The following is a 19798-nucleotide window of genomic DNA, read 5'->3' as shown; positions in this document are numbered from 1 at the left end:
ACGTAGATATTCAAAAACTCATGAACCTCTATCACAATAATATTGGGATATGAGCCGAAAATCTTCCAAACATCCCAGACTACAGAAACATCACATTACAGAGAGGTCATCTCCTAAAAATCTATAACCACATTAACGAAGCATTATAAACAGGGCAGTCATATCCTCAGGCCTTGCAGTGACTGAGTTAACAGTTTATAGGGACTGAAATGCTGATTGTGGGCAAGAGGGCGGGCAAGGTTAGCCAGTTAAAATCCCAGGTCAGGCAGACGTAGTAGGGGAAGTGGAAGTGAACAGGCAGTTAGAGGATTGGTGCCAGTGTTATTTTCTGAGTGTGTCACTGCCGGTGTTATTTTCTGAGTGTGTCACTGCCGGTGTTATTTTCTGAGTGTGTCACTGCCGGTTTTATTTTCTGAGTGTGTCACTGCCGGTGTTATTTTCTGAGTGTGTCACTGCCGGTGTTATTTTCTGAGTGTGTCACTGCTGGTGTTATTTTTGTGTGTGTGTTTTTGCATCAGTGCCAGTCATTACCAGTTTGTGTACAGCGTGGTGATGGTCTGTCCACCGTATGAGTCGAGCGGCTGTGTCTGCTGCAGCAGGACGTTCTTCACCAGCCGGGTGACGTCCAGGCTGAGGTAGCGTGACAGGGTGTGTAGACTGGCTGTGTAGGCCCGGACCCCAGCCAGCAGGTCCGACGGACGGCTGATCTCCTGGGTGGTCTGATTGTAATGAACCATTTTCACAATGACCCTGCGACGTCACACACACACACGCACACCACCAACGTCACGGACATCAGACAGGAGCGGCGCTGCAGTTCGAATGAACAACAGGCATGCTCAGTGAACTGTGTTGTAATTATGATGCTACACGAGTTTGGTAGGAAGGTTGCTCCAGGGACTTTCTATCTATTTTCTGTATTTTACTCCCACAGTCCCCCCCCCCGTGTTACTCAGACTCTCACTTTCAGGCTCTCACTTTCAGCCCTCGTTCTCTCCCTCTCTCTTTCTCTCTCTCTCTCGCTACTTCAACGCTGTGTCTTTTTTTCCCTCTCTTTTTTTCTCTCTGAACCCCTGAACTGTTCCTCTCCAGCCCCCCCCCCCCCCAACCACCCCGGTTTGTAAAAGTGCCTCTGGTAGAAACAATAACAATGGGTTAAGCTGTCACTCTGCGGGTCTAATTTTAGGTGCACGGTGATGTAAAGATAATCCCCCAGTATGGAGTTGGAGAAGAAGCAGAACAAGCGCTTGGACCCCGGCTGCTACGCCAACAGAGCGCCGGCAGAGCTTAGCAAACGGTCTGGGAGGAGGATAAACGAAGGTGCCCGATGAAGAGGAGCTCCGGTCCTGCCTATCCAACTGACAGCTCTTCCTCCCTGTACCATCAACATTCCCTCCGCCCTCTAATGTCACCGTCTCAACACTCAGCTTTCACCACAACGAACACTCACAGCTGTGGAAGTCCATCGCTGAGTGAAGCCCTGCCGTGGGAATGTGACTCTCTTTGTTACACTATATCAAATAAGTTTGTTACAATCATAATTAATCCAACATTTGAACCTGACTAAAGGAATAGAGGAAAATAACCTACAATAACAATGACCTAACCTGTGATCAGTATGACCCCATTTTGAATAGAGAAGACAGCAGGAGAGCAATACTGTTCTGTTCTGGTCTGTAATAGATAGAGTTTACTTTACATGCAGTTCTGATAAGGTGTTCTAGGTTGTGTGGTACAAGTCGTTCTAAAGCACAGAAGTAGGCATCAGCACGAAGTAGGCATCTTATGAGATTAGGAATTAGCATAGAGATGGCAAACTGAATGGACACGATAGTTCTTTTATGTCAGCTAAAGTGAACCAGAGAACGACAGGGATAACATGGGACATGTAGACTGAGGTGAAAGGTGTGGTAGACAGGGATAACATGTAGACTGAGGTAAAATGTGTGGTAGACAGGGATAACATGTAGACTGAGGTGAAAGGTGTGGTAGACAGGGATAACATGTAGACTGAGGTGAAAGGTGTGGTAGACAGGGATAACATGTAGACTGAGGTGAAAGGTGTGGTAGACAGGGATAACATGTAGACTGAGGTGAAAGGTGTGGTAGACAGGGATAACATGTAGACTGAGGTGAAAGGTGTGGTAGACAGGGATAACATGTAGACTGAGGTGAAAGGTGTGGTAGACAGGGATAACATGTAGACTGAGGTGAAAGGTGTGGTAGACAGGGATAACATGTAGACTGAGGTGAAAGGTGTGGTAGACAGGGATAACATGTAGACTGAGGTGAAAGGTGTGGTAGACAGGGATAACATGTAGACTGAGGTGAAAGGTGTGGTAGACAGGGATAACATGTAGACTGAGGTGAAAGGTGTGGTAGACAGGGATAACATGTAGACTGAGGTGAAAGGTGTGGTAGACAGGGATAACATGTAGACTGAGGTGAAAGGTGTGGTAGACAGGGATAACATGTAGACTGAGGTGAAAGGTGTGGTAGACAGGGATAACATGTAGACTAAGGTGAAAGGTGTGGTAGACAGGGATAACATGTAGACTGAGGTGAAAGGTGTGGTAGACAGGGATAACATGTAGACTGAGGTGAAAGGCGCGGTAGACCTACTTGGTGAGGCGAACCTCCAGCTGTGATATGAGGAACTCTGTCGGCGTGACGATGTGGTTGAACACTATAAACTCACTGGTCTGACTGAAACAGGAGCACAGCTCGGTCAGAGTCAGATGCATCTTGTCCATACTGGAAGGAGGGTGTGGGGGTGGGGGGTTGCGGGGGCGGGTAGATAGAGAAAATAGGAAACACTTTAACAAAGCTGCTCTGCTCTCCTTCAAAATGAGACATGTTAGCCGTCAACATTGTCAAGACACTCAAAATGCACGACAAGTTAAAACTGCATCTGTAAGGTCTGACTGAGATGGAGGAAAGGTCAGATGAGTGACTTCACTGAAGGTTATTTAATATGAAGGAAGGAGGACAGACAGATGAATGGAGGGATGGAAGGATGGAGGACTGCCAGGGTGAAGAAAGGGAGGAATAGATACAACCCTGTTTCTAATACAGTCGGGACGCTGCGTAAATTGTGAATAAAAACAGAGTGCAATGATGTGCAAATCATTTAAACCCGATATTCAATAGAAATATTGATAACAAGCACAATGTCTGATACACCCAAACTCAAGCACGTGTTTCCAGCATGCAGCTTTGACCTTCTACAGTAACTGCTTCTAACTACAACCCCGTTTCCAAAAAGGTTGGAACGCTGTGAAAAATTTAAACAAAAACAGAATGCAATGATTTCCAAAAGAAAATAGTACACAGACAGCATATCCAATGTTGAAACTTAGAAATGTTATTGTTTATTGAAAAATAAATGCCCCTTCTGAATTTGATGCCAGCAACACATTTCAAATAAGTTGGGTCAGGGGCATGTTTACCACTGTGTTGCATCTCCTCTTCTTCTAACAATACTCTGTAAGCGTTCGGGAACTGAGGAGACCAACTGCTGTAGTTTAGAAAGTGAAATGTTTTCCCGTTTTTGCTTGATATAGGATTTCAGCTGCTCAACTGCTCAGGGTCTCCATAGTATTTTCCGTTTCATAATGCGCCAAATGTTTTCAATGGGTGACAGGTTTTATTTATCTTTTGCAGCGTCCCAACTTGCTTGGAAGTGGGGTTGTAGATAGATGATCAATGTATTAAACAGACAGACGTACAGTGGGGAGAACAAGTATTTGACACACTGCCGATTTTCCAGGTTTTCCCACTTACAAAGCACGTAAAAGTCTGTAATGTTTATCATAGGTACTCTTCAACTGTGAGTGATTTAAAAATCCAGAAAATCACATTGTATGATTTTTAAGTAATTCATTTGCATTTTATTGTATGACATAAGTATTTGATACATCAGAAAAACAGAACGTAATATTTGGTACAGAAACCTTTGTTTGCAATTACAGAGGTCATACGTTTCCTGTAGTTCTTGACCAGGTTTGCACACACTGCAGCAAGGATTTTGGCCCACTCTCCAGATCCTTCAAGTTTCGGGCTGTCGCTGGGCAATACAGACTTTCAGCTCCCTCCAAAGATTTTCTATTGGGTTCAGGTCTGGAGACTGGCTAGGCCACTCCAGGACCTTGAGATGCTTCTTACAGAGCCACTCAGTAGTTCCCCTGGCTGTGTGTTTCGGGTCGTTGTCATGCTGGAAGACCTAGCCACGACCCATCTTCAATGCTCTCACTGAGGGAAGATCTCGTGATACATGGCCCCATCCATCCTCTCCTCAATACGGTGCAGTCGTCCTGTCCCCTTTGCAGAAAAGCATCCCCAAATAATTTTTGTCTCATCAGACCACATGACCTTCTCCCATTCCTCCTCTGGATCATCCAGATGCTCATTGGCAAACTTCAGACAGGCCTGGACATGCGCTGGCTTGAGCAGTGGGACCTTGCGTGCGCTGCAGGGTTTTAATCCATGACGGCGTAGTGTGTTACTAATGGTTTTCTTTGAGACTGTGGTCCCAGCTCTATTCAGGTCATTGACCAGGTCCTGCCATGTAGTTCTGGGCTGATCCCTCACCTTACTCATGATCATTGATGCCCCAAGAGGTGAGATCTTGCATGGAGCCCCAGACCGAGGGAGATTGACCATCATCTTGAACTTCTTCCATTTTCTAATAATTGCGCCAACAGTTGTTGCCTTCTCACCAAGCTGCTTGCCTACTGTAGTCCATCCCAGCCTTGTGCAGGTCTACAATTGTATCCCTGATGTCCTTACACAGCTCTCTGGTCTTGGCCATTCTGGAGAGGTTGGAGTCTGTTTGATTGAGTGTGTGGACAGGTGTCTTACAGGTAATGAGTTCAAACAGGTGCAGTTAATACAGGTAATGAGTGGAGAACAGGAGGGCTTCTTAAAGAAGAACTAACAGGTCTGTGAGAGCCGTAATTCTTACTGGTTGGTAGGTGATCAAATACTTATGTCATGCAATAAAATGCAAATTAATTATTAAAAAATCATACAATGTGATTTTCTGGGTTTTCACAGTTGAAGTGTACCTATGATAAAAATGACAGACTTCTACATGTTTTGAAAAAACACATACAAACACATACAAACACAGGACGTAACAGTAGGAAAACCTGCAAAATCGGCAATGTATCAAATACTTGTTCTTCCCACTGTCTAGATGATAGGTTGATAGGTTTAGATAGGTTGGATAAATGATAAGGATGCACAGATGGATGGACAAAAGACTGATGACGGTTTGGGTCAAAACGCAGGGATGAAAAGACACTGACTTGGTGACGATTGCCCTGTCCTTCCTCTGGCTCTCTGTTCCAGGCTTCGCTTTCTGCACTTCTTTCTTTGGAGTCTGCTTCTTCTGCTTTTTATTCCGGGCAGCACTGATTGTTTGGCCACAATGTTTAGGCAACAGCTGATAGGGAACATGATTCAGACAGGATAGAAACATGGTTACACAACTGTTTGATTTATTCTATGTATTTGTAAGGTGTTTCATATGCTGGCTGCCTTGCCAACATAATAGTGGTAGGAGGAGGACGGAAGACAAAGTGTGTAAAATGCATTATTTAATTGAGCTGCGGTTTTTAATGAAAAATAAAACAAATACAAGTTATTTTACTGAAGCCAAAATGAACACCCTCATGATGTTCACATTGCCTCTGCACAGGACCACTCTTACTTTGAAGGCTTCCCACTGACACAGCTCGGTCTGAGCTACAACGTGGGATTCATTTTGTCGGCAGGTAAATATTTACAATTTAAATGACCACAGAAAAGATTCACAGGAGCCAGATCGTTTCCATGGTGACCGCAGAGGTATTAGAAAATATAATTGGAAATACTGTCAGTTGGCATCATCAGTTGCAACTTTAATTAGTTGCGTGGCCTTGGAGGCTTGAAACAGATTGACGTGGCCATTAAGGTTGGACTGTTAGGGACATCATTACAAACACACACAGACACACCTGATCATTAAGGTTGGACTGTTAGGGACATCATTACAAACACACACAGACACACCTGATCATTAAGGTTGGACTGTTAGGGACATCATTACAAACACACACAGACACACCTGATCATTAAGGTTGGACTGTTAGGGACATCATTACAAACACACACAGACACACCTGATCATTAAGGTTGGACTGTTAGGGACATCATTACAAACACACACAGACACACCAGATCATTAAGGTTGGACTGTTAGGGACATCATTACAAACACACACAGACACACCTGATCATTAAGGTTGGACTGTTAGGGACATCATTACAAACACACACAGACACACCAGATCATTAAGGTTGGACTGTTAGGGACATGTCATTACAAACACACACAGACACACCAGATCATTAAGGTTGGACTGTTAGGGACATGTCATTACAAACACACACAGACACACCTGATCATTAAGGTTGGACTGTTAGGGACATCATTACAAACACACACAGACACACCTGATCATTAAGGTTGGACTGTTAGGGACATGTCATTACAAACACACACAGACACACCTGATCATTAAGGTTGGACTGTTAGGGACATCATTACAAACACACACAGACACACCTGATCATTAAGGTTGGACTGTTAGGAACATGTCATTACAAACACACACAGACACACCTGATCATTAAGGTTGGACTGTTAGGAACATGTCATTACAAACACACACAGACACACCTGATCATTAAGGTTGGACTGTTAGGGACATCATTACAAACACACACAGACACACCTGATCATTAAGGTTGGACTGTTAGGGACATGTCATTACAAACACACACAGACACACCTGATCATTAAGGTTGGACTGTTAGGGACATGTCATTACAAACACACACAGACACACCTGATCATTAAGGTTGGACTGTTAGGGACATGTCATTACAAACACACACAGACACACCTGATCATTAAGGTTGGACTGTTAGGGACATCATTACAAACACACACAGACACACCAGATCATTAAGGTTGGACTGTTAGGGACATCATTACAAACACACACAGACACACCAGATCATTAAGGTTGGACTGTTAGGGACATCATTACAAACACACACAGACACACCAGATCATTAAGGTTGGACTGTTAGGGACATCATTACAAACACACACAGACACACCTGATCATTAAGGTTGGACTGTTAGGGACATCATTACAAACACACACAGACACACCAGATCATTAAGGTTGGACTGTTAGGGACATCATTACAAACACACACAGACACACCAGATCATTAAGGTTGGACTGTTAGGGACATGTCATTACAAACACACACAGACACACCTGATCATTAAGGTTGGACTGTTAGGGACATGTCATTACAAACACACACAGACACACCTGATCATTAAGGTTGGACTGTTAGGGACATGTCATTACAAACACACACAGACACACCTGATCATTAAGGTTGGACTGTTAGGGACATGTCATTACAAACACACACAGACACACCTGATCATTAAGGTTGGACTGTTAGGGACATGTCATTACAAACACACACAGACACACCTGATCATTAAGGTTGGACTGTTAGGGACATCATTACAAACACACACAGACACAACTGATCATTAAGGTTGGACTGTTAGGGACATCATTACAGACACACACAGACACACCTGATCATTAAGGTTGGACTGTTCGGCACAGATGTCCAGGATGATTGAGCTGGTCTGTCTGGCGATCTCCTCCAGGAAGGTCACACACAGACGCAGACATCTCTTCTCAACTGACTCCGTCTAGACACCAACAGACAAGACCAGGAAGAAAGCGAAAGACACAGGACACCCTGTCCTATTTGTTGACACGTTCCACTTTTAAGAACCATTCACTACTTTTCAGTAGTCCAACTATCATCGAAAACATGTCATACCAAGAAGGTTTTGTTGAGGTTATTGTGGTCATGAAAAATGCCTGATCATCTTTACATCTCGCAAGACCAGTCTAAATGCCCTTTTATTCCAGCATACAGAGACTTGAGGCCGGACAGAAACAAGGTTGATGGTTCTTTACTGACCTCTTCTGGACAGAGTGGGTGTGCACACTGACTGAAGCGGGAGCAGGCCAGAGGGAAGGACATGAGGTACCGCTGCATTGAAACCTCCTCACTGCTCAGGCTGAACATCTTCTCAAACACACGTGGGTAGAAGCTGTATAGAAACACAACGGTGCTACATTATGTCTCAGCGCGTAACATGGCACCAATCGAGTGCCATGTCATGTCGATATATATGCGCGATTTATTCAAAACCATTCACATTTAAACTTCATGGCTGTGGTATGATAGTGATTCTGCTTATAGATTATCCACAAATAAACATAGATCCAGCCCAATATCTGCCATATTGTTTTGTCATTTTTTCCTCAAAGGCTGACATGTTGGAGAAAAGCTGTTAGCTGGTCCTTCTAATTGCATGTCGAAAATCGTCATGAGCTTAAACTAATTGTTTCTCTCACAAAAAAGAAAGTAAAACACTGAGCTTGTAGCAGTACATTTTTTTTCTGTTCTTAAAAATATATTCCAAACTAAAACCAATGTGACCCCACAATCATTAAGTGTTAAATGTAGCATACAAAATCATTATGTACCATTTGTAATTTAGTTAGAAATACATTTGCGATGGGGTCACACATAAAACTGTGGGAATACCTTGACTATATTTGACATAACTAGCACTCACCAAAGTATAGACAGATCTGAGGTTTCGTGAAGCATCTCCTGAATATTGTCCACCATCTTTGTGTGGAACTGGGTCATGTTCATAATCTTAGCCAGGTCCGGGTAGTCTTTCAGCATGAGAGGGGCTTTTGACACACTGGTATAGGCCTATAAAATGTCACAGCAAAACCCATCAAGACATGAACATGTGGGCCACAGCCCTGTTTAATAATAAACAGAAATGGGGAAAAGTCTTGATTGAACATGGGGAAAAGTGGGGAAATGGGGAAAAGTCAAATTGAAAAGGGGCAGTGTTCTCTCAATTTTCTCCAGAGCAGGCTAGCTATATATATATATTTACGTATATATATATATATATATATATATATATATATACACAGTTGTAAGTTTGCATACCCTGACAGAAATAGTGACATTTTGGCATAGATCTTTTAAATATGACTGATCATGCAAAAAAAAAAAATTTTATTTAAGGATAGTGATCATATGAAGCCATTTATTATCACATCGTTTTTTGGCTCCTTTTTAAATCATAATGTTAACAGAAATCACCCAAATGGCCCTGATCAGAAGTTTACATAACCTTGAATGTTTGGCCTTGTTACAGACACACAAGGTGACACACACAGGTGAAAATGGCAATTAAAGGTGAGTTTCCCATGACTGTGGCTTTTTACATTGCAATTAAATTGTGTATAAATATTCAATGAGTTTGTTAACGTCAACAGTGAAGAGAGGATTCCAGGATGCTGGCCTTCTAGGCAGAGTTCTTCCTCTCTCCAATGTCTGTGTTCTTATTCTTTTCTTTTTATGGGCCAGTCTGATATATGGCTTTTTCTTTGCAACTCTGCTTAGAAGGCCAGCCTATTTAATAAAGCTGCCAGTTGAGGACCTGTGAAGCATTAGTTTCTCAAACTAGACACTCTAATGTCTCGACATTAATCACTTCACTGCTGACGTTTGAGTCTGTTCACAAGTTTTCAGCTGTGCTAACATAATTCGCAAAAGGGTTTTCTAATGATCAGTTAGCCTTTTATAATGATAAACTTGGATTAACAAACACAACGTGCCACTGGAATACAGGAGTGATGGATGTTGATAATGGGCCTCTGTATGCCTATGTAGATATTCCATTCTGAACACAACCACATCCCCAGTTATAAGAGGCTGTGCACACTTATGCAACCAGGTTATTGTGAGTTTTTTATTTTTTATTTTTCCCCCTCAAAGATTTCAGTTTGTTTTTCAATTGAATTGTTTCAAGTTATAGGTCACATTAAAGGTGGAAAAAGTTCTGACCTGATTTATCTTTGTCTTATTCTTTTACATCACAATAACCTGCCATTTTAACAGGGGTGGGTAGACTTTTTATATCCACTGTATGTTTTCTTTTTATTAAAACACTACTCAAATAAATGGTCATAGTTCAACTTTCATGTGCCTAAGTCCTCCACAGTACTGTATAGTATAATAATTATGACTAGATTTGTACTGTACATGTAAAGTCATTCAGTATTGTTTTAATACTTAAAAATATATATAACGCATTATGTTACCTGTAATCTTAACCAGTCCAGTCTAATGGCCCTCAGATCAAACTCCTCCCCATTCTTCACTGATGAGGGACATAGTATGTAGTTAGCATAGCATTGCAGAATCCAATCAGATGTATTTGGTCACAGGTACTGTACAGTTCACAATCATTATAAAAGGTGCTAGCCCTGACCACAAAGCCTTGTATTAATCGTGTCCATAAAACACTATCTGAACATAGAAGTGGAATCTGCTGTTGCCAAGGGGGACTGAGTATTCCAGGGCGATGTATTGTGGCAGGATGCGTTCCTTTGCCTCTCAACACAGGTTCTATGTAATGTATGACATATAATGTCTTACAAATGTATATTACAATAAATATTTGGACACCCTAAATGTCAGATAGGTGTTCTTTACCTTGATTGACAGTAAGTTCGGACAGGGTGGAGACAAAAGAAGTCATCAGGATTGACTCTTCTTCTGGACAGACATACATATTCTGGAAGAAATCATCCGTTAGAGCATTGCAAGGAGCATCGTTCCCTAAACATCGCCAACGTTATCATTTGCAACAAAAACATTCGCGTTTAGAATAAAAACACAGCAGGATGATAATTCGCAGCCTTTTAGCAGTTCTTTAGGGCGCGGCCTTCCCCCTGCTTTGACCATGAAGTGTTGGACACGCCCACACACACCTGTATAGTATCGTTGAGGAGCAGGGTGTCGAACTTAGCCAGGTATAGGATGTGGTAGCGTTGTACCACCCGGTCGTACTTAGTCATCAGTGTACGCAGCCTCTCCATGTAGAACAGGAGTTCAGCCATCTGCCTGTGTCCCACAAATCAACAAACAGGTCAAACATTACAGGGATTGGCCAAGCCGTCCCACTGAGACCGACTCTGTATGCAGGTGTTTGCTCCCACCCTGCAATATCTTAAAGCCCTGGATATTCAGCCAGGCCGCCAAGGCTGGATGAAGTGTGTTGGGCATGTTTGAAAAGGTGTGTTGGGCATGTTTTGACATTTGCTCCTTTTCCGTGCATAACATTGTGTGCTCTGGACCTGGACCTGTGTATATTTAGCTGATGTGGGAGATTGTGTGGAAAATGGCGTGACGTGAGAGTTTGTTAAATGTGGTCGGAGGCTGGCCCGGTTTGTGTTGACAAACGTACGAGTCTACGTAGTCTTCAGGCGTCTTGGTCTTGGGGATATTCTCAGAATGTCTGACAAGCCATAGAACCTCGTCACGGGAAAACGACAGAGCCATGAAGACAAACAGCGCCTTGGGGATTGGTTGGAGAGAGGGAGGGAAGGTTGGGAGGAAAAAGAGACGCAGAGGAATGAGAATGTTTAGCAACGAACCCTGTGATGTTTCCGCTGATCATGTGCCCAATTCTGACGTGACATAAGCAGACTTTCCTTGGTAATGTGACATGGACCTATGTTTCTTTTAAGTCAGCCTCAAATCTGAATTAGTCCTGTTTAATGGATACAAACTGTTTGGCACAGGTACTACATGATAGGAGCTCCCTGTCTGACTGTGTTATAGTACAGATCCCACGGGAACTGTCTGTCTGACTGTGTTATAGTACAGATCCCACAGGAACTGTCTGTCTGACTGTGTTATAGGACACACCCTACAGGAACTGTCTGTCTGTGCTATAGTACAGATCCTACGGGAACTGCCTGTCTGACTGTGCTATAGTACAGATCCTATGGGAACTGCCTGTCTGAGTGTGTTATAGTACAGATCCTATGGGAACTGTCTGTCTGACTGTGTTATAGTACAGATCCTACGGGAACTGTCTGTCTGAGTGTGTTATAGTACAGATCCTATGGGAACTGTCTGTCTGACTGTGTTATAGTACAGATCCTATGGGAACTGTCTGTCTGACTGTGTTATAGTACAGTACCTTGGGTCCCAGCAATCCAGGTTCATCCTCCAGTATTTTGACCAGTTCCTTCAGGGCATGTCTTAGAAAGCTTCTCCTCTCTCTGTGCATCACTCCGCTACCACACACACAAGACAACAACGCCCATGGCTCTGTTTACAGTTCTCATTGCGAGCTGGACATAGTGTCCATACTTGATTTTAACCGTAAAAATGTTTTCCTCAGTCTCTGGTATGAATTTGTCTGAAATGGCCGTGTCAAAGAGTGACAGTGTGTGAGATGCAGAGGCCATTCCTGTCTGGTGCTTTTTGGTATTATGTGAATAACACTGGGGCAATGAGTGGAAGGTTCTCAAATAGAGAACATTATTTAGGACCGAACAACGGATTTTTCTGCACCTTCCTTGTGCAGGGTTTTGATCCAGCAACCATTTGGTTAGTGGCTAAATGTTTTGACCACCTCAACTCACCAGTTGGCTATTGCGTGCTCCCTGCATTCTTTGATGTCAGCAACACGCTTACTGTACCTGAGACAAGCAGACCGAAGAGTGATCAGTCATAAAGTATGAACACATTTTAAATGCCATTATATTTTTTTGTGAGTAATTCTGAGCATGACTATATTTTGACCCTTTTGCTCAATGAAAGAATGACCGACTGGTTTAGAGCAGGATTACCGGTCAGGTTACTGGTCAGATTACAGGTCAGATGCTCTTTGCTTTGGGCTGTCTGCCTCCACAATGACAACCATCACAGATCACAGCCACCCAGGCTTTGGTCTATTCACACCGCGGCCGTCTGGCAGACGCTACCGGAGCATCGGGGCACATACCTCCAGACTCAAAAACTGCTTTTTTTTTTCCAAACAAAAAAACCCCAACCAGGTCATGTACCCTTTCAGGCTGTCGAAGTAGTCCTCGGTGACCTTGTGGATGTTGATTGTCTCGTCCCTGACGACGGTGAGGTACAAGCCGCTGCGGAGAGCCATCTTCCACAGCTCCTGGGATGACTGGTTGCTGTTCAGGCTGCTGTGACAGAGCAGGAAGCCAACTGGAGCAGAGACGAGAGGCTCAGTGAGAAGGTGGCAACTCAAAACGTAGCCAATGAAGACATGTCGCTGAGATGAAGTAAGAGGCCTGGTACTCACAGAGGATCCAGCGCTCCATGACCTCTACAGACAGGTACTCACAGGCCGTCTGTAGGGAACCCACAGGTTAGTAAGACAACTGTTCACAACCGTATGATCGTTTCCAGATGTAGTTCAATGCACGACAACAGAGACAAAAGCCTGAGCATCGTCTCTAAGCAGGTTTTGTTTTGCAGGTACTGTATACATACAGCTCCGGAAAAAATTAAGAGACTACTACCCCTTTTTCTTTCCTTTCCAAAAAAGTTGAAAAGGAAGGTTTTGAGTGAGGAACAGAAGAGACCACTGCAAATTGAACACTTCTGTTCCTCACTCAAAACCTTCCTTTCGACTTTTTTGTAAAGGAAAGAAAAAGGTGCATTGGTCTCTTAATTTTACATACATATACATTTATCCAAAAACAGGAAGATTGCAAATGTTACATGGAGGATTCTCTGTTTTTGGTCCTTAAAAGAGTAAACAGAAAGCATGACGTTACTTCAAAGAATGTAGAAATCAGCAGACAGGACACGGGTGGGTTGGTAGAAGATAACAAGGAAAGAGATTTGGTAAAGGGTAGTCTCACAGTAAAGAATAGAGTTGGTAAAGGGTAGTCTCACAGTAAAGAATAGAGTTGGTAAAGTGTAGTCTCACAGAAAAGAATAGAGTTGGTAAATTGTAGTCTCACAGAAATGAATAGAGTTGGTAAATTGTAGTCTCACAGAAAAGAATAGAGTTGGTAAATTGTAGTCTCACAGAAAATAATAGAGTTGGTAAATTGTAGTCTCACAGTAAAGAATAGAGTTGGTAAAGTGTAGTCTCACAGTAAAGAATAGAGTTAGTAAAGGGTAGTCTCACAGAAAATAATAGAGTTGGTAAAGGGTAGTCTCACAGAAAATAATAGAGTTGGTAAAGGGTAGTCTCACAGAAAATAATAGAGTTGGTAAAGGGTAGTCTCACAGTAAAGAATAGAGTTGGTAAAGGGTAGTCTCACAGACAATAATAGAGTTGGTAAAGGGTAGTCTCACAGAAAATAATAGAGTTGGTAAAGGGTAGTCTCACAGAAAATAATAGAGTTGGTAAAGGGTAGTCTCACAGACAATAATAGAGTTGGTAAAGGGTAGTCTCACAGACAATAATAGAGTTGGTAAAGGGTAGTCTCACATACAATAATAGAGTTGGTAAAGGGTAGTCTCACAGACAATAATAGAGTTGGTAAAGGGTAGTCTCACAGTGTCACAGGGTGTAGGATCCAACATGGCCGCCGGTGCGCTGAGGAGACTAAGGAGCTGAGCACTGCGCCATTGTTCTGCGGGGAGGTTCCTCCTGGGGTACAACATCTGGAGCGACAGGAGGGCCTCTGTCACGGCCTGAAGAGAGGAAGACGAGAGGGTCATAACTGCATTGATCTGCATGGAGTGGTCTTCTTAAGAGGTACTGGTGCACAATTCCCAGTGCTCTGTCACAGGGCCCTTCTGTCTCAGCCCAAGGGCTTAATGCTACTATACTATTTTCAGGGAGGTAGGGACAGTTTTTGTCCGTTTGTAAAGTTAAGGAACATGCACTCTACATATTCCTTGGGTCCTGCTCTGTTTAAACTTAGGAAGACATGATGTCTTGGACCACAACTCAGGACTACCAGGCCCAAATGTCCCTGTCCAAAGTCCTCCTGGTTATGTTGCAGATCAAGATGATACCTGATGATTCCAGATGCCACTACACTGACATGGATTGTCCATGTCCTTGTCCATTTGGTCATGCTTCTGACCTGTATTAGGTATTATAGACTCTGGACACTTCCCACATGTATTTATAAATTACAACTTATTCTTAAAATGTTCACCCAGCACAGCCAGAAGAGGACTGGCCACTCCTCCGAGCCTTGTTCCTCTCTAGGTTTCTTCCTAAATTTCGGCCAGTTTTAGGGAGTTTTTCCTAGCCACTGTACATCAACCCTGTTGTTGTTTGCTCCTTGGGGTTTCAGGCTAGGTGTTTTGTAAAAGCACATTGTGACAACTGCTGACGTACAAAGGGCTATATAAAAAATGTAATTGATTGATTTCAACACTTTCCATTGTTTTCTGAAATTGGATTTCCTACTTTTCTCATGCCAGCAGTCTTCCAATCTGAGATGATTCAGTTACCAGATTTTTTAAACCCTATTCAAAGGTAATTCCTTCCTTAGGATTGGATATGCAAAACGCTGTTGAAAATGTAGCAGTTGTGTGTTAAAAAGGGGTCAGTGAAATGTGACAAACAGTGCTATTACCTTGGTGTGTGGGCCAAACTCCTCAGTGAGTTTCTTCATGGGCTGTTCATACTCCATCAACATCTGAGCCAGGCGAGGATAGGCGGGGTCACTAGAGGATCAAAACAATCAATCATTTTATAATGCATCACTACGTTAATCAGTTTATAATGCATCACTACGTCAATCAGTTTATAATGCATCACTACGTCAATCAGTTTATAATGCATCACTATGTCAATCAGTTTATAATGCATCACTATGTCAATCAGTTTATAATGCATCACTACGTCAATCATTTTATAATTCATCACTACATCAATCTGTTTATAATGCATCACTACGTCAATCAGTTTATAATGCATCACTACGTCAATCAGTTTATAATGCATCACTACGTCAATCATTTTATAATTCATCACTACGTCAATCTGTTTATAATGCATCACTACGTCAATCAGTTTATAATGCATCACTACGTCAATCAGTTTATAATGCATCACTACATCAATCATTTTACAATGCATCACTACATCAATCAGTGGCACCTTCATGCGTTCTGACACGTGACCCGTTTGTCACACGCAGGGGACTGTAACTCATAACATTCTGGAGTATGATCCGTGGATGCGAAGGGTGCTCGTTTCCATCCAAGACCCTGGTTGTTCTGCTTAAAAAGGTCCGATATTGTGGTGTTGATAAATACACTAACTACTGATTCAGATAAACAGCATCATGTGGTAGTATTCCACAGTGGAGGATATTTTCAGCAGCACAAAAAGGAAAACAGATTCATTGTTTGTTCATGAGCCTTTCCTTTTCAAAGTTTTTGAAGAGAAGAACAAGGAGATGCCCTGTTTAAAATTGAGTTCTGCACCTCCTTCAGAACTCCATCAGAAGATGGAGAAACCCTCTCCGCATCTGTAATTCTCCACCTCTCCTTCTAAATTCCCTCAGAAAACAGAGGAGAAGCCGTCTCAGTTTCCAAGTCACTGATGCTAATTATAAAGTCCCTGGTTGAAAATTGCAATGACATTATATGTCTTTGTTCCCTGCTTGTGTGTCCTTCCGCAAAACTTTGATATTATTGATGTTGACATTTTGACGGTTTAAATAAATATGGAGAGAAATGAAAGACTCAAAATGTCAGAGTGCTGCTAGACTTCCTGGGAAAGGTTGGCAAGGCCAATTAAACATTTATAGGACTATTTATGGTGGGTAATCATTGAGATGCTTGTCTACAGTATTTTGATGGGTAAGGGGATTTGCCTTACTGAAAATAATGCTATCCTTTTTTGAAGCTTTGACTTAGCTGTTTTTTACTTTATTTAGTCAAATGCACATCCGGGACTTGACCACTCTTATCCGGTACCTTTTGGGACCTGCACATAAGATAAGGTTTCCTCTCTGTATAAGTAGAAAACATGACCATTTGACCAACAAAGTGGTAAAAAATAAGTAAAATAAATTGAATGAAAAAACAACATTGCCTGTTGCCTAGTCACATAATCGTGTCAAACAGGCATGTGTTTAGCAACCGTAGTGGAATAATGATAGTGAGCTAACGTTAGAAATAATGTCTCAAAGACAATCAGATTTCTTTTCTTTTTTTTTAAACCAGCAGGCCAGTCGCCACCTAAACAGCCCAGAGAGGAGAGCTCCATGGCTGTTATGTGGAGTGTTTCTGACCATTAAACAGAAAGGAAAGAATAAGAATTTCTAGAATGTGTGCGGTTGTGATAATGACTATGATCCATAATGTTGATGTTATGGTGTAGTTAGCTTAGCTTATCTATAGATTGGGTGCAATGCTTGAAATATATTTAAATACTGGCACAGGCCAGTTTTGGAAGTGATGGCAGTTATGGATGTATTAAAGCATTAGTGTTCATTACATTTATATATTCTACATATGTACCAGCACATTCGCGAGGCTTTTACTCAGTTATTTCAGGACCGCGCTCCTGTTGTAGATCGTTCGATCCGGCCCCTTGTCCCTTCCAGAGATTTACAGGATTCACATTCACTTGGTAATCTAAATTTACAAATTCACTTCGGACCTCTAAATCTACAAATTGAACCCTGCATAGGAGCGTCTGCTTATCGACTAAAATACATAACTTTTTGTATGTTAGAGTTATATTTAAATGCTATTGACTGCATGGGAAAAGCCTGTCTGCCCCCCTCCACACACACACATTTAACAAGCATTACCTGCTGCCGTTGGACATCTCGTGGGCACAGTTGTACATGCCCACGAGGACCTTCTTGTCATCGATGCGGGACAACATTATGATGACGGACGTGTAGGTGACTATCAGCTCCAGGTAGTTCTTGGTGAAGTCAAAGTTCACCGCCTAAATGAATGATTGATCAGGGGAGCAGAAAAAGATGACTTTATCACTTGACAACTGAGTTCATGATGCCAAGACGTGTGGTGTCTATGTTAGAGTAAATAGAAATTCACTCAGACTCAATTTGTATGAGCTTTAATATTATATAGACACTGTAGGGGCTTGCAAACGTGAGTTGCTGTTTAAAGAGGTCCATAATTCCCTGTGTGTTTGTGCTAGCTGCATCATCTTTTGTTTTCCTTGGAGCAGCAGTATTTTTTGAGTGTGCCAATGTGAGCCGTTGATCTGTTGCCCTGCTATTGTGCAATCTTTTGCAGTCTTTCATTTATTTTTGAGTGCCATAAGAGACAGAAAAATTCAAAAATATCAGTACAGGTTGAACCGTTTCTGCTACAAGGGAGTGGTCTACATCAATGGAAAGGAGGAGCCGGGGGAACACGCTGGTGGTCACCGTTAGCCATTTGACCAATAAAAATTACCAGAAAAATTAACCTGGTGTCATTAGTGGCGGGTGTCCTGCCGCAAAAAGAATCGCCCTGACTGTGATGGTTGATGCCTTGATTGAATCAGGAGTCTTCAGAACCCTCAGATTTGTTTGATTTTGACCCCACAACAAAAGGGGCCAACACAAGAAAATGTAAGCTGAGCAAAATATGTTGAAAAGGGAAAATCCCCATCATTAGATTCACTTAACACAGTAATTCCATGACAACTTAACAGTTTTAGCTATAAAATAATAACACATATGTTTTGATTTATGTTGTCCTGTAGAGTGTCTGCAAAAGAAGGTGTTTATGGTCCTATTATGATGCCCAGAAAGTGATACACAACACCTGTCATTGGACAGGAATGGGGTGAAAAATAGAGTAACATTTTTGCTGAAAGAGCAAAAACTCTACAAACTCTTTCAGCGAACATCTGTACTCTGTCTTTGCCCACTGTAATTCAAATAAAGCATACAATGCCTTATATAAATATGATGTCTTTATTAAACAAGAACGATGGCCTCAGAGTTAAATACTCACAATATTGAAGAAGCACTGACAGGCGTCTATGGTGTTCAGCAGTTCATAAACATGATCCTGAGGAAGAGTTGATCAGATACGTAGATGTCAGCAGTCTATCAAAAAGCTTTAGAGTTGATGTCATCTCATTATTTGAAATTTCCATTAAAAATGAGGTGAATGTGGATGAAGTAATCCTCATCATATGTCTTTCAGTTTTATATTCTAAAATCAGGCGATGGACTGATGTGTATTGTTTTATGGATATTATCATCTTAATAATCATGTTGTTATTTCACGACTGACAGTGGATTCCTGATGTTATGACCTTCATCGCATTGAACGAATATGCCTGAGGCACAGCAAACATTTTCCTCTTTACAATGACCAAATTGTATTTGACTCTCCTTGAAATGTATATTGTTTCAGGAATAAAATACACTCTATATGTAAATTCACACAGAGAGAAAATTGAGAAGTGTAGTTTTGTGTTTTGAGTGCAAAATTATAATGAGAGAAAACGTTACTTTCTTGGACATTGAAAGAGCTCCCTTTGAAAAAGGAGGTAAATCTCAAAGTGACTTTCCAGGTTGAATAAAGGATAAGGAATAAAAAAGAAAGTGTGCTCACCCTGAACTCCATAACATCTAAAAAGGAATCGTAGTAACTAGCCATGGCCATCATCACCTCCGACTTCTGTCTCTGGATGCTGGTCAGATGCTGCTGCTTTCATTAATTTAAATGTTTTCAGATTAAAGACATTTAAAAGATGTTCAACTTTCACTGATTTACTGAACATTAGGTTGGCTTGAAGACGTTTAGAGATGGTCTGGTTCCCCAGACAAACCAGTTATTCAATACCCTTAATGAGAAACACTTACAGAAGCAATTACTGTAGGGTAAAGTG

At 42.0% G+C, this 19798-nt stretch overlaps 1 protein-coding gene across 2 annotated transcripts in view; it reads right to left on the bottom strand.

The window, feature by feature from the left end:
* Positions 1-19798, bottom strand: part of nckap1l (NCK associated protein 1 like) — a 33749-nt gene that overhangs the window by 12748 nt on the left and 1203 nt on the right. The window contains exons 3-21 of one of the 2 annotated variants that reach the window (XM_034287293.1): positions 19522-19617; positions 18913-18969; positions 17748-17890; positions 15555-15645; positions 14518-14655; positions 13307-13355; positions 13053-13209; positions 12630-12686; positions 12182-12278; positions 11441-11550; positions 10965-11097; positions 10687-10768; positions 10293-10351; positions 8738-8883; positions 8074-8206; positions 7676-7795; positions 5310-5446; positions 2623-2754; positions 532-750 (exon numbers count right to left, since the gene is read on the bottom strand). In XM_034287293.1, coding sequence (XP_034143184.1) covers positions 532-750; positions 2623-2754; positions 5310-5446; positions 7676-7795; positions 8074-8206; positions 8738-8883; positions 10293-10351; positions 10687-10768; positions 10965-11097; positions 11441-11550; positions 12182-12278; positions 12630-12686; positions 13053-13209; positions 13307-13355; positions 14518-14655; positions 15555-15645; positions 17748-17890; positions 18913-18969; positions 19522-19617 — 2156 coding nt within the window. The remainder of the gene's footprint in view (positions 1-531; positions 751-2622; positions 2755-5309; positions 5447-7675; positions 7796-8073; positions 8207-8737; positions 8884-10292; positions 10352-10686; positions 10769-10964; positions 11098-11440; positions 11551-12181; positions 12279-12629; positions 12687-13052; positions 13210-13306; positions 13356-14517; positions 14656-15554; positions 15646-17747; positions 17891-18912; positions 18970-19521; positions 19618-19798) is intronic. The other variant, XM_029113982.2, reaches the window with a different exon arrangement.

This window comes from Esox lucius, chromosome 17, assembly GCF_011004845.1.
Source record: "Esox lucius isolate fEsoLuc1 chromosome 17, fEsoLuc1.pri, whole genome shotgun sequence".
Classification (NCBI taxonomy): Eukaryota; Metazoa; Chordata; class Actinopteri; order Esociformes; family Esocidae; genus Esox; species Esox lucius.
The sequence above is the reverse complement of the archived record's forward strand: the minus strand, read 5'-3'. Positions and strand labels throughout refer to the sequence as shown.